Source organism: Coregonus clupeaformis, chromosome 36 (genome assembly GCF_020615455.1).
Source record: "Coregonus clupeaformis isolate EN_2021a chromosome 36, ASM2061545v1, whole genome shotgun sequence".
Taxonomy (NCBI): domain Eukaryota; kingdom Metazoa; phylum Chordata; class Actinopteri; order Salmoniformes; family Salmonidae; genus Coregonus; species Coregonus clupeaformis.
This window is the reverse complement of record NC_059227.1, coordinates 11,927,278-11,943,573: the sequence shown is the minus strand read 5'-3', so window position 1 is coordinate 11,943,573 and position 16,296 is coordinate 11,927,278. Positions and strand designations below refer to the sequence as shown.

General features: G+C 43.7%; 1 protein-coding gene across 1 annotated transcript in view; it reads right to left on the bottom strand.

Annotated features, from left to right (window-relative positions):
• Nucleotides 1-16,296, bottom strand: part of kcnh5a (potassium voltage-gated channel, subfamily H (eag-related), member 5a) — a 169,858-nt gene that overhangs the window by 32,791 nt on the left and 120,771 nt on the right. The window contains exon 9 of the mRNA XM_045211191.1: nt 11,113-11,365. Within this exon, the coding sequence (XP_045067126.1) occupies nt 11,113-11,365 (253 nt within the window). The remainder of the gene's footprint in view (nt 1-11,112; nt 11,366-16,296) is intronic.

Below are 16,296 nucleotides of genomic sequence, written 5' to 3'. Positions count from 1 at the left end.
ACCAGTGCGTGATGATGTAGTGCACACAAATATTAAAATCTAGAGTTCAATGCGTCTCCATCGCATTTTCAACTCTACCGATAGTTTTGTCACAAAAACTGTTGCGTTAAATAGCAAATGTGCCTACTCTGATCTTGGCACATGCGCTTTAGCCAACAGCTCGCAGATACAGTGCGGGTAGGCTGTCTGGGTTGGCTAGTTTACATGATGAGATTATTATGGATAAGAGTGAGAATATTTTTATTTGTCAAACGACAGTCAAGCAACGATCATCATGTCACCAGAATAAGACCCCCGACATTTATTGGAAAGTAGCATCAAGCACATCACCGTGCACTTTCACCACCCTGTGAAGTTCATCATAACTTATTTCATGTGTAGCCTAATAAACTGCATGGTTTCCGGAGTCGTAGTCTGGTCGTAGTGGGAGGACCACACACCATATCATCGCGTGTGTCACGATCGTCTTGAAAATGAGCAGACCAATGCGCAGCGTTGCGAGTGAACATGATGACTTTAATACGAAAAGCACGTCAATACAAACAAAAGACGAAAGTGAAGTCCAACAGAGACAAAGCCTGAACTTGGAACAAAAACCCACAACCCATATGCAAACACAGACCGAATAAATATGGCTCCCAATCAGAGATAACGAGCCGACAGCTGACACTCGTTACCTCCGATTGGGAGTCACACGACACCAATCAACGACCTAGAAATAGACACCCAGAACTCCCAACCTAGAAATAAACGTGACAGACATGCAAACATAAACAATCACCCAAAACCCAACAAAACAACATACACCCTGGCTCAAATACACAAGTCCTGGGGCCTGTTGCACAAAAGTAGAATTAAGACATCCGGGATAAATGACTCAGCTGAGCTCAATGAAGCCAAAACATGTGCGTCCAGGCTTAATTGGTTGCACAAAGACCAAGCCAGGATGAGCAGACACGGATTCATTAAGCCAGGTGAAACCAATCCTGGATAGGTGCGCGCTCACGGCTCACTCAAATAGACCCCGCCACAGATCACAGATTAACTGATTTACCATGGCAACTAGAGCCGCGTACTTTTCCCCGTCGGAAGCACAAATCCTCATGGAGGCATACGAGGAGGTAAAAGATATAATTAAGAAGAAAGGCAACACCGCCACAGTGATAAAGCAAAGAGAAAAAGCGTGGCAAAGTATTGCAGACCGCCTGAATGCGTAAGTAGTGCACAATTACACACTCACCGCTCCGCTGAAACATTACAATTCAAATATTTAATTCACATCTCCAAAAATGCAGTTGTACTGTAATTATGAAACGGTAAAATTTTTAATTGAAATGCACTGCAGATATGAGTGAAATTGTGTAAAGTAACTCCATAACACTGTATAAAGCTATGATAAATTTTTTGATATTTTTACTGAAAACAAGACAAAAATACCAAGTAATTTTTTGCAGTGTGACTCCATTAAATGTGTGTGTGTGTGTGTGTGTGTGTGTGTGTGTAGATTAAACATGAACGGGCCAAAACGGACATGGCAGCAGGTCAAAATCAAATACAAGAACATTCTGCAGAATGGTATGGTCCCTGACTAATATTTAACAAAGCACAAGCATATATTGTACCCAGAAGGTGCCTGCTCACACATTGTCTGTACTGTTTTAGCAGTGAAAAAGAATACCCACAGACAAGGCACGGGTGGTGGGTCACCAAAGGCTGACCTTACCCCAGCAGAGGACATGGCCTTGGAGCTAAATAAAGGCAGGCCCGTCTTAGAGGGGATCCCTGGGGGAAAGAGACGAGCATAGGTTCCTCCCAAGATGCCACCCGCTTCATTCAAGGTATGTCCTTCCATCTCTACATGGGATACAACCACATTCATATTGAATCAATTTGGACTGTCTGACTTTGGTTTACCTATTGCCTTGCAGTGTCTGGCAGCACTGTGTTCCTGTTAGAGCCACCAGCACAAGCACCAGACGATGCTGATCCAGTGAGTACTCCATCAAAGGCATACTGTAGGCCTGGCATGTCTTGTCTACTAGCTTCAATATGAATCCGATTAAATGTGATAGGGTGAAGGCCCCAGTGCAGCAGCAACAGCACATGATGGAGACGATGATGAGGAGGAGACCATCTCTCTGGATTCCAGAAGGCATGAGGTATCATGTTAAGACTGTGAAAGTACTATTTACTCTACAATGGTGAGGAGTCCTCATCAAAATCAAAAAATCTAATTTCTTTTACAGGACCCAGATGCTATACAGTGGGAAAACCAGCCTGGCAACATAGTGCGTATTAATAAAAGGACACCACATCCTGCCAAATTCCAGCTGCGCTAATTGTATTGTGTTCACAGAGCTCACAAGCTATCAGAAAGTTGTATGGCAACCACCTCCGGCGCCAAATAGAACTGGCAGACATAGACATTCAGTACAAGAAGAAAAAGATGGAAAATCTTGCACTGGAGTCCGAAATAAAAAAGAGGACAATTAGGAAACTGGACCTTGAAATAAAAAAACTTGAGAGGGAGGTGAGATATGCCTTCAATGTACACTGTATGCTAACTGTAACACAAATGTATTAATCATTATTTTTCTTTCCTCCCCCAGCTCCAAGAAGATGACACAGCTCAAAATAAAAATTAGGTATATTCTCGTAAAGTCAAGTGAGCCATGACATATGAGCTCTTATTGTGAGCACACAGGACGGTGGCATCTTTCTAAGTTTTTTTTATTTTCCCAGCAATCAGTACAACCAAGTCATCGTTATAAGGCATCGCCCTCTTTTGCCCACCCCCCCAGCACCAGGTGTGGCCACTAGCCTATATGAAGGCCCAAAATTGTGTGTTCCTTTCTGCTCTGACAATGGCATGCCCATTCGTGCGAGATGTGGTGGATGAAGAAGCACTTGTGCTGAGGAGAGCCTTCAGGCGAGAAAGGGTCTTCAGGGACCGGTTGGACCCACTGGCCTTCCCTGATGACCATCTATATGAAAGATACAGGTTTTCTGCAGATGGCATCAGGTACAGTGGGGAAAAAAAGTATTTAGTCAGCCACCAATTGTGCAAGTTCTCCCACTTAAAAAGATGAGAGAGGCCTGTAATTTTCATCATAGGTACACGTCAACTATGACAGACAAATTGAGAAAAGAAAATCCAAAAATCACATTGTAGGATTTTTTATGAATTTATTTGCAAATTATGGTGGAAAATAAGTATTTGGTCACCTACAAACAAGCAAGATTTCTGGCTCTCACAGACCTGTAACTTCTTCTTTAAGAGGCTCCTCTGTCCTCCACTCGTTACCGGTATTAATGGCACCTGTTTGAGCTTGTTATCAGTATAAAAGACACCTGTCCACAACCTCAAACAGTCACACTCCAAACTCCACTATGGCCAAGACCAAAGAGCTGTCAAAGGGCACCAGAAACAAAATTGTAGACCTGCACCAGGCTGGGAAGACTGAATCTGCAATAGGTAAGCAGCTTGGTTTGAAGAAATCAACTGTGGGAGCAATTATTAGGAAATGGAAGACATACAAGACCACTGATAATCTCCCTCGATCTGGGGCTCCACGCAAGATCTCACCCCGTGGGGTCAAAATGATCACAAGAACGGTGAGCAAATATCCCAGAACCACACGGGGGGACGTAGTGAATGACCTGCATAGAGCTGGGACCAAAGTAACAAAGCCTACAATCAGTAACACACTACGCCGCTAGGGACTCAAATCCTGCAGTGCAAGACATTTCCCCCTGCTTAAGCCAGTACATGTCCAGGCCCGTCTGAAGTTTGCTAGAGTGCATTTGGATGATCCAGAAGATCATTGGGAGAATGTCATATGGTCAGATGAAACCAAAATATAACTTTTTTGGTAAAAACTCAACTCATCGTGTTTGGAGGACAAAGAATGCTGAGTTGCATCCAAAGAACACCATACCTACTGTGAAGCATGGGGGTGGAAACATCATGCTTTGGGGCTGTTTTTCTGCAAAGGGACCAGGACGACTGATCCGTGTAAAGGAAAGAATGAATGGGGCCAAGTATCGTGAGATTTTGAGTGAAAATCTCCTTCCATCAGCAAGGGCATTGAAGATGAAACGTGGCTGGGTCTTTCAGCATGACAATGATCCCAAACACACCGCCCGGGCAACGAAGGAGTGGCTTCGTAAGAAGCATTTCAAGGTCCTGGAGTGGCCTAGCTAGTCTCCAGATCTCAACCCCATAGAAAATCTTTGGAGGGAGTTGAAAGTCCGTGTTGCCCAGCGACAGCCCCAAAACATCACTACTCTAGAGGAGATCTGCATGGAGGAATGGGCCAAAATACCAGCAACAGTGTGTGAAAACCTTGTGAAGACTTACAGAAAACGTTTGACCTGTGTCATTGCCAACAAAGGGTATATAACAAAGTATTGAGAAACTTTTGTTATTGACCAAATACTTATTTTCCACCATAATTTGCAAATAAATTCATAAAAAATCCTACAATGTGATTTCCCTCATTTTGTCTGTCATAGTTGACGTGTACCTATGATGAAAATTACAGGCCTCTCTCATCTTTTTAAGTGGGAGAACATGCACAATTGGTGGCTGACTAAATACTTTTTTTCCCCACTGTATCTATGCAGACTACTGGGTCCCAGGATTAAGCACCGCACTGCACGGAGCCATGCACTGAGTGTGGAGCAAATGGTTTGTGTGGCCTTGCGCTTTTTTGCTAGTGGAGCCTTCCTGTACTCAGTGGGGGATGCAGAACAGCTGAACAAGGCCACAATTTGCCGCACAATAAGGAGTGTGTGTCTGGCTATCAAAGCATTAGCAGATGTCTTCATCTCCTTCCCTGGCCACAGAAGACTCTGTGACATCAAAGAGGAGTTCTATAGGATTGCAGGTAAGAGGATCTACAAATTACAGGACAACTGTTAACACATAGTAGGATACTCATTACTTTGTGTGACAGGTTTCCCCAATGTCATTGGTGCAGTGGACTGCACACACATAAGGATAAAAAGCCCCTCAGGTGCCCATGAGGCCGATTTTGTGAATAGGAAATCCTTTCACAGCATTAATGTTCAGGTGAACATAACTTTTTGATATTGTCCATTGACGAACACTCTGCATTGCCAGTGATGTGCATTGATTGGTGTAATATTCCTCATCTTATGATTTCCAGATGGTCTGCAATGCTGACTGTGTGATCAGCAATGTTGTGGCAAAATGGCCTGGCTCAGTCCATGACTCCAGAATCTTTCGGGCCTCTGAAATCTATCAGTGCCTATCACAAGGTAAGCCACACAACCCCTATTTATAACCATCATGGCTGTGTCAAGAATATCACTGTGTTTATGAGGTAGTAATGATGAGATTTTGTGTTGACAGGTGAATTCTCTGGTGTGTTGCTGGGAGACAGGGGGTATGGCTGCCAGCCTTTTCTCCTGACACCTTTCACAGACCCCCAGGAAGCACAGCAGGCCTACAACCATGCCCATGCCAGGACCAGGGCCAGAGTTGAAATGACCTTTGGCCTCCTGAAGGCACGCTTTCACTGCCTTCACAAATTAAGGGTCAGCCCTGTTAGGGCATGTGATATTACTGTGGCTTGTGCTGTCTTCCACAATGTGGCCTGCCTGAGGAAGGAGAGGGCCCCCAGAGTGCCACCAGCCATGGACTGGGACAATCCGGCAATCTTCCCTGATGACGACAGTGGTCGGCTGCTGAGGGACCAATATGTGTTGAATTATTTTAGTTAGTATGTGTGCTTTCAATTTTGGTTAAATATGTCCTGCGGTGGCAGAGGAATTTGGGTTTTTTTGGGTTCGTTTTTTTACGAATTTGGCCTCTTATGATGTTTGTGCGGTATACTGTGTGTAATACAAGGCTGCAGGGAGGCTACTGCATCCATTCATTTGTCTGTTCAGTTGATGTGTATGGATTTGTCCTGCATTTATTTTAGTGTGCAGACATGCAGGGTGTGTTATATACAGACCTTTGAATGTGTATGTATCATTTTGTATAATATGCTTGGATTCTGTGCTTTCCATCTTGTAGAGTCACTGTGACTTCAGTTTCGAAAGGAGCTGATGGTTTACCTGCTTTGTTTTGTCCTTATTCAATAAAGGAACATAATGTTACACATTGTGTTTTTATATTCATATGGAATGTGTGTTGTTTATATGACAGAGTACTAGGGCCACACTGAAGAAAAAGGATAAAGTCATAAATTTATGAGGCTGGTTCTTTCTGCAGAAAAGCTACATATTGTTTTTACAGTTTTGATACTTATGACAATGTGATACTTAATATTCTGGCACATCAGCATGTCTTTGTTTATGAAACCATACTGAAGTACAATTTCACGAAATGCCCCACATCTGTCATTTTAACAACTGTCCTCCTTTAAAACAACTGGTTACAATATTATGACTTGTGTTTTTTTCCCCTCTGTGGCCCTAATATTCTATCATTTTATATATAGCCTTATAGTCTATGGGAAACTGTAAATTATCTAATGATAGCAACATCATCTAAAAATCATTTTTTATCCAAAATCATTGAAATTAATGATCACAAACGTTTAAATAATGACAGTGGGTCTAGTTATATGTGATAACAATGTATAGTGAGCAGTGAAATAACTATTGGTTTCCATTTGTGGTGACTGCTGACTGACATTAGGGATGAGATTAAATAGATCCTGGAATTTAGCCTGGTCTGGAGCAGGCTAGCTCCACAGAATAAATCTCCATGGTAATTTATACCATAACATATCCTCCTGCCCCCTATCCATCTTTAGTGCAACCGGATTACGGATCAATTGAGCCAGGATCACCAAGATATCCTGGCTTAATCCCTTATCCTAGTTTTGTGCAACAGGCCCCTGGAGCCAGAGTGTGACAGTACCCCCCCTAAAGGTGCGAACTCCGGGCGCACCAGCATACAGTCTAGGGGAGGGTCTGGGTGGGCGTCTGTCCACGGTGGCGGTTCTGCCCTGGTCGTGCTCCCCCATCCCACCTTAGTCACCACCCGCTTCCCTAGCCTCCTCCACATTACCACCCCCAACTACACCCCACTGGGTTAATGGGCGGCACTGGACTAAGAGGCATCACCGGACTCAGGGGCAGCACCGGACTAGGAGGCAGTACCGGACTAAGGGGCAGCTCCCGGACTGAATGGCGGATCCTGGCTGGCTGGCTCTGGCGGATCCTGGCTGGCTGGCGGATCCGGGCTGGACGGCTCTGGCGGATCCGGGCTGGACGGCTCTGGCGGATCCGGGCTGAACGGCTCTGGCGGATCCTGGCTGAACGGCTCTGGCGGATCCTGGCTGGACGGCTCTGGCGGATCCTGGCTGGACGGCTCTGGCGGATCCTGGCTGGACGGCTCTGGCGGATCCCGGCTGGACGGCTCTGGCGGATCCTGGCTGGACGGCTCTGGCGGATCCTGGCTGGACGGCTCTGGCGGATCCTGGCTGGACGGCTCTGGCGGATCCTGGCTGAACGGCTCTGGCGGATCCTGGCTGGACGGCTCTGGCAGATCCTGGCTGGACGGCTCTGGCGGATCCTGGCTGGACGGCTCTGGCGGATCCGGCTGCTCATGGCTGGCTGACGGATCCGGCTGCTCATGGCTGGCTGACGGATCCGGCTGCTCATGGCTGGCTGACGGATCCGGCTGCTCATGGCTGGCTGACGGATCTGGCTGCTCATGGCTGGCTGGACGGATCTGGCTGCTCGTGGCTGGCTGACGGATCTGGCTGCTCATGGCTGGCTGGACGGATCTGGCTGCTCGTGGTTGGCTGACGGATCTGGCTGCTCATGGCTGGCTGACGGATCTGGCTGCTCATGGCTGGCTGACGGATCTGGCTGCTCATGGTTGGCTGACGGATCTGGCTGCTCTGGCTGGCTGACGGATCTGGCTGCTCATGGCTGGCTGACGGATCTGGCTGCTCATGGCTGGCTGACGGTGCAGGCTGGGCGGCTGGCGGTGGAGGCGGACCCCAGCCTCGGAGAGTGGTCATCACCTCCCGCAGGGCGGTTCTCATCTGCAGGAGCTGCTCTTGCTGGACCCGAACCTGGGCTTCCAGTCTTGTACGGGCTGCGTCGGCTCCTGCTGATTCCATCGCTGGTGTATGATTCTGTCTGGCGGAAGGCTCTAGCGGCTCCTGTCTGGCGGAAGGCTCTAGCGGCTCCGGTCTGGCGTAGCACACCGTGGACCTGGTGCTTGAGTAGGAACAGGCCGGTCCGGCACCGGGAACACACACCACTGGCCTCAACCGAGGATCAGGAACGGGCCGGACCGGACTGGCAACACACATCAGTCCTTCACGCCGTGCCACAAACACTTCCCTCCCTCTACTCGCCAATGGCTCCCGTACTCCGTTAGCCTTCTCTCCTTTTCTCCCTGTGGCAGCCTCCTGCTGCCCAGCCGCCCAAGCCATGTGCCCCCCAAAAATTTCTTGGGGTTGCCTCTCGTCCTTCCGACAGAAAAACCTGCTGCCGCCGATGCTCCTCTCTCGCCAGGGCCTTGATCTTCCCCCAAGGTCCCTTGCCCCCGAGCATGTCCTCCCAGGACCACGATTTGCCCACCTGGGCCATCGCCAGCCTCTCGATCTCCTTACCCGGGCGCCTCCACCCATGTCCAGTCTCTTTGCTCCTGGACACGCTGCTTGGTCCTTTGATGGTGGGTTTTTCTGTCACGATCGTCTTGAAAATGAGCAGACCAATGCGCAGCGTTGCGAGTGAACATGATGACTTTAATACGAAAAGCACGTCAATACAAACAAAAGACGAAAGTGAAGTCCAACAGAGACAAAGCCTGAACTTGGAACAAAAACCCACAACCCATATGCAAACACAGACCCGAATAAATATGGCTCCCAATCAGAGATAACGAGCCGACAGCTGACACTCGTTACCTCCGATTGGGAGTCACACGACACCAATCAACGACCTAGAAATAGACACACAGAACTCCCAACCTAGAAATAAACGTGACAGACATGCAAACATAAACAATCACCCAAAACCCAACAAAACAACATACACCCTGGCTCAAATACACAAGTCCTGGAGCCAGAGTGTGACAGTGTGACTCCAAGTTAACTTCGACATGATGGTTATTATATAAATATTTGTGCATAAAGGCATTTCCACCACCAATTTTTGCATAATTAATTTTACCGACACAAAAAGATCCCACCCTGTCGAACGAACAAATTATCTGTTTGCATGTATGAAATGAGTTGGTTAGTGTCATCAACAGAGTAACTTAAGGAAAAGTGTTGCTTTGCCACCCTCTCCACCTTTTCAACCTTAAAAGCCTGGTGCAGTCAAAAGCGTGCTTTTCCTGTGTTTATATATATGTCCATTTACATTTTACATTTAAGTCATTTAGCAGACACTCTTATCCAGAGCGACTTACAAATTGGTGCATTCAACTTAGGATAGCTAGTGGGACAACCACCACTGGGGGAGGGGGTGGGGGTGTAGAAGGATTACTGTTAGACTATTGCAAGGTATTCCTTAAAGAGGTAGGGTTTCAAGTGTCTCCGGAAGGTGGTCAGTGACTCCGCCGTCCTGGCGTCGTGGTGGAGCTTGTTCCAACATTGGGGTGCCAGAGCAGCGAATAGGTTTGACTGGGCTGAGCGGGAACTGTGCTTCCGTAGAGGTAGGGGGTCTAGCAGGCCAGAGGGGGATGAACGTAGTGCCCTCGTTTGGGTGTAGGGTCTGATCAGAGCCTGAAGGTTCACACTATGAGGTTGGAATAATACTGTGAAATTGTGAAAATTATGATAATGCCCTTTTAGTGTAAGAGCTATTTGAAAAGACAGCCTGAAATTTCAGCCTGTTTTGGTGGGATGGAGTTTTGGCCTGCCTAGACCAATAAGAAAGAGAGTTCCAAACCTCTCTGCCAATAACATTTCGTTTTCAGTTTTCCCCTCCCTCAGACCACTCCCAGAGCAAAATTCTTCCTTGAGAAATGGCTCTTTGTTAAGAAGCTATTTTTGTTTCTACTTAATTGTTACCCAGAAATTATTTGATATTGAGATAAAAACAGCTGCATTGGGCCTTTAAGCACAGTGACAGAGCACAGGGATTGATGTGTGTGTAGTTTATCCACAATTCAAAATCTAGAACTTGGTAGAGGGAACACTTCAGGGAGTTTTAACAGTAACTCATGCAAGGTACACTTATTTTTAAGATTCCCTGCTGTTCATTGGTTTCCTTACCCTGTAAGCAGTCTATTGACAAGGTATGACAGAAGGTATGACAGCATTTTCTAGTTTCATGTCCAAATTATCCTAAAGTATGTCAAATTGATTGTGTAGCTCAATTAAGTTCCTTATTGATGATTTGGACAATTTCTGCCACAAATTGTAAAACGTTAGCATTTGGAACAGTGGCCAGATTGGTGTACCTTGCATGAGCTACCGTTAAACTCCCTGAAGTGTTCCCCCTACCAAGTTCCCCCCACTAGATTTCGAACTGTGGAAAAACTACACACACAACAAAAGTTTCTTGCTTTTAATGATCCTGTTTTGTATTTCTGTTTTTTTTCTTTGTATTTCCTATTTGTTGATTGCCTTTCGTATTCGTAACTGATGTGTGTATTTTGTATTCTGCAGAGATCATTTGAAAAATAGACCTTGGTCTCAACATGACTCCTTGTTTTAATGTTTTTTCATTTTTTTATGTTTTAATACAACATAGATATCTCTCATACCTTGTCCATAGACTGCTTACAGGGTAAGGAAATGTGGGTGAACTATCCACTTAAACACTGCCTAACTTTGCCTTGAGAGCATAGTACAACTGTCAAATCAAATCAAATTTTATTGGTCACATGCGCCGAATACAACAGGTGCAGACATTACAGTGAAATGCTTACTTACATATAATATAAATGCTGTCCTTCCCTATAATAACACAAATCTAAACAAAAATATATCTATTGCTTCAAAATGTCAAGTTCATAGATTGTCATTCCATGAACAGCATTCTCAGGGTATTTTAAGACAAACACAAACACATGTGCTCCTCTCAGTTTAATCCTTAATTGATTCAGAATTTATCAGCGGTGCCACAGATTTCAGGGGTGCCACACATCCCAGGGGTGCTTACCTAGAATGGCGATGACCTCGTCGTCCTGAATAACTTCCAATGACCCGGATACTACAAAGCAAAGGGTGTCCACACTTTCGCCAGCGTGGAATATGAGGTCCCCTGGGGCGCAGTGTGTGGTTTGGAACTCAACCGCTAGAGAGCGCAAGCAGCCATCACTGGCCAGTCGAAATGCTGGGTGTTCATTGAACACCTGTCTATTAAGGTGGACACAGATGTCTGCTCGCATATCTTTGGGACAGATTGACAGGACCTAAAAGGGAGGGTACAAGAGCATAATTTGGTCATACTAACACTGGGATAGTGTTAAAAACAAGTTACAGAGCATCTTCAACAAGAGCAAGCTTAAAATTATAAATAATCTTTAGGTCAGTGGTGTCATATTTATTTTGCCCCAGGAGCCACATTCATGGCTTGCCACCAAACTGTAAAAACAAATACTCATGTATCTATCATTTTGGGGATTTTCGATGCTTCCTGAATGTTCAGCTTTTTTAGGGCTTGTTAGTGGACGAGACACAGCAATAGATATACTGTATGATTCCCTGATATTACACACTGAAGCATGTACATTTTACTATGCTGGTGAGAATCACATTGGCGTGTTCCATATTACCACACCAGCCTTGAAAATAAAAGAGTTCTCAATTCAAACAAGGTTATAGCACAGTGACTGGTGTAACTGTAACTGACCTTAAATGTAATTTTCGGATTGAGCCGAGATTCACTGCGAACGCGGGAACATTGCCTTTAAAAGCTGCATTGTTGACAGCTTTATAGACTGAATCCCTGCCTATGTATTTTAAAATATATTCAATGGAATCCCAGTGTCCTCATGTTGTAAAGCCTATATTTACGGTTATTGATGTTTATTAAAGTGGCAGGAAAGTGGCAGGGGTTGGCAACAGGTGAGAAAAATATTGTCCCCCCCCCCAAAAAAAAGAGACATGATTCTAGCTCTGAGTCTACACTATTATCCAATGAAAAAAAAAATACATTTCAAATTTTGCAACATATGACTGAATCCAGGTAGTGGGTCACAAATCTTAGGTAATTGAGGATTTTCTTAAATGGAGGACACAGATGCTCAAATCTAAGATCATTTTAATAGCCTTCTTTGTTTTTATTGATCTGCACAATATATGAAATAATATTGTTTAGTTTCCAGCATTCAAAATAATAGATAGATATCTCTAAATCCCCAAAACATGTTACTACAACTTTACTCATCACTACTGGACAATTTGCCTGCCCTAAGTACTATAAACAATGTATAAGATTAAGTTTTAATGTGGCAATATGTAGCTTTTTGGGCGACCTGACCAAATTCACATAGAAATGTGAGTTATAGATCTATCATTTTACTTGAAAGCTAGTCAAAGAAGCAGTAGATCTGTTCTATGTGCGCTATTTTATGCTTCCCGTTCTTAAGTTTTTAGCTTATTTTGTCACATAAACTGAAATGAGGCGAACTATTCGAGTTTTAGCAACCAGGAAATGGCGGAGCGATTTCTGCATAGTGCAACTTTAATATATTATATATTATGTTTTATTGTTATGCAGTGTAAAGGACTTGCATTTTGTTTTTTAATTAATAAACTGTTCAATATAAACAAAAACATGTACAGTGAGGGGAAAAAAGTATTTGATCCCCTGCTGATTTTGTAAGTTTGCCCACTGACAAAGAAATGATCAGTCTATAATTTTAATGGTAGGTTTATTTGAACAGTTAGAGACAGAATAACAACAAAAAAATCCAGAAAAACACATGTAAAAAATGTTATAAATTGATTTGCATTTTAATGAGGGAAATAAGTATTTGACCCCCTCTCAATCAGAAAGATTTCTGGCTCCCAGGTGTCTTTTATACAGGTAACGAGCTGAGATTAGGAGCAAACTCTTAAAGGGAGTGCTCCTAATCTCAGTTTGTTACATGTATAAAAGACACCTGTCCACAGAAGCAATCAATCAATCCGATTCCAAACACTCCACCATGGCCAAGACCAAAGAGCTCTCCAAGGATGTCAGGGACAAGATTGAAGCATTGATAAACTCTCAACTTCTCTCCTTCTTAACCAGGAACTGTATCTTAAATACATATCAGTCTGGATTTAGACTGGAACATAGTACCATTCTGCTGCATCACTTGTTCTCAATGATATTGAATGCTTTTTTTTTTTTACAAAAAACTGCAAAAAAAGTGTTCAAAAGCATTCTATACTGTGGATCACTCATTATGATTGCATTACCTGTTCTCTGTCAGACTTGATAGTAATGCACTTGATTAAAAAAAAAGGTACTTCAGTGATTGATCTCAATGTATAATTGCTGACTGTGTCAACTCACAATTATTCGAGGTCACTAAAGGTATTCCTCAAGGGTTCATTTTCGGGCCAGTATTATTCACACTATATACAGTATAAACGATATGGGCCATTCTGTCTGTTCTTGCTCGGACAAAGCTTATTTGTCCAAGGCTTACTTGTCCAAGGCTTACTTACTATATAAAATATATTGGGTCCTTAGTGAAAAACTGTAATCAAATCAAACTTTATTTGTTACATGAGCCGAATACAACAGGTGTAGACCTTACTGTGAAATGCTTATTTACAAGCCCTTAACCAACAATGCACACTTGTATGCTGATGATACTGTGCTGTACTCATCCACCTCTTCTGTGAACCAGGCTATACCTGATCTACAGACTGCTTTTAATGTCATAAAAAAGCACTTGTTGAGCTTAAACTGGTACTGAATACGGACAAAACAAAGTATATTCTATTTTCTAGAGCCCACAACATTGACTTCACAGACTTACATATCTGCAAGTTGAATGGAGCCCAAATTGAGCGAGTCCCCTCATATACAGTGCATTCGGAAAGTATTCAGCCCCCTTGAAATGTCCACACTTTGATACGTTACAGCCTTATTCTAAAATGGATTAAATAAATAAAAAATCTCATCAATCTACACACAATACCCCATAATGTCAAAGCAAAAACAGGTTTTTAGAATTGTTTGCAAATGTATATAAAAAATAGAAAAACAGAAATACCTTATTTACATAAGTATTCAGACCTTTTGGTATGAGACTCGAAATTGAGCTCAGGTGCATCCTGTTTCCATTCCTCATCCTTGAGATGTTTCTACAACTTGATTGGAGTCCACCTGCGGTAAATTCAATTGATTGGACATGATTTGGAAAGGCACACACCTGTCTATATAAGGTCCCACAGTTGACAGTGCATCTCAGACCAAAAACCCAGCCATGAGGTCGAAGGAATTGTCTTAAGAGCTCTGAGACAGGATTGTGTCGAGGGTACCATAAAATTTCTGCAGCATTGAAGGTCCCCAAGAACACAGTGGCCTCCATCATTCTTAAATTGAAGAAGTTTGGAACCACCAAGACTCTTCCTAGAGCTGGCCGCCCGGCCAAACTGAGCAATCGGGGGAGAAGGGCCTTGGTCAGGGAGGTGACCAAGAACCCGATGGTAACTCTGACAGATCTCCAGAGTTCCTCTGTGGAGATGGGAGAACCTTCCAGAAGGACAACCATCTCTACAACACTCCACCAATCAGGCCTTTATGGTAGAGTGGCCAGATGGAAGGCACTCCTCAGTAAAAGACACATGACAGCTTGCTTGGAGTTCGCCAAAAGGCACCTAAAGACTGGGGCGAAGGTTCACCTTCCAACAGGACAATGACCCTAAGCACACAGCCAAGACAACAGAGGAGTGGCTTCGGGACAAGTCTCTGAATGTCCTTGAGTGGCCCAGCCAGAGCCCGGATTTGAACCAGATCAAACATCTTTGGAAAGACCTGAAAATAGCTGTGCAGCGACGCACCCCATCCAACCTGACAGAGCTTGAGAGAATCTGCAGAGAAGGGGAGAAACTCCCCAAATACAGGTGTGCCAAGTTTGTAGCCTCATACCCAAGAAGACTCGAGACTGTAATCACTGCCAAAGGTGCTTCAAAAAAGTACTGAGTAAAGGGTCTGAATACTAAATGTGATATTTAAGTTGTTTTATTGTTAATACATTTGCCATCATTTATAAAAACCTGTTTTTGCTTTGTCATTATGGGGTATTGTGAGGGAAAAAAACTATGTAATAAATTTTAGAATAAGGCTGTAACGTAACAAAATGTGTAAAAAGTCAAGGGGTCTGAATACTTTCCGAATGCACTGTAAATACCTTGGCATTAGATCGATGACAAGTTGTCATTTAAAATACATGTAGATGAGCTAACAAATACACTGAAACTCAAACTGGGATTCTACTGCAGAAATAAATTGTGCCTTTTGCTTGATAGTAGAAAAAATATTGTTCAGCTAACTTTCTTGTCAGCCCTAGACTATTGCGACATTATCTATATGAACGCCGCTGCAACTTCTTTAAACTATTGGATGCTGTTTATTATAGTGCACTACCCTTTTTACAGGTGACCGATTTTGCACACATCTCTGTGATCTGTATCAGAAAGTGGGCTGGCCGTCTCTGACAACGCATAGAACATGACATTGGTTAGCACATTACAAAGCACTCATGCAAAAATGTCCATATTACCTCACATCGATCCTAACCTACAGAAGTTCAAAATACCTTAACTCGCTCACAGAAATGGCTAACTGTTGAAATTCATCTTGTTGCCACTGATTTACAGGTAACTGACAAAATAAAGCAAACACTTGAATACATGAGCGATACAAAGTATATTAAAAGCAGGTGCTTCCACACAGGTGTGGTTCCTGAGTTAATTAAGCAATTAACATCACATCATGCTTAGGGTCATTGTGACGAAGCTGACTCAGTAGCTCTCGTCAAGAATGCGCATTATTTAATCCTCCTTACAAATTGTTTAGCGCGTTCATGTTTCCCCATATCTAGTAATTCAGTTATCCTAAATGTACGGTATATACTGTTGTTCTTTTCCTCTTTTGCCAGTATCATGGGTATTTACTGTGCGCAAGGCTAATTATGTGTTGAGGAAATGTTTGGTCAAGTTGCATTGTGACGCATTTCAGTTCCATATTTAAATGCCGTAATTTACCATTTTGCAATTCACCCAGTGGACGCGATGTTCATGTGGAAATGAACACTTGCTACACTGACAGGAAAGAAGTTAGTTTATTTCCATATTGTAATGTGTCCTGTGTTTGAAGTTTGCTTGTCCTGGAGTTCCA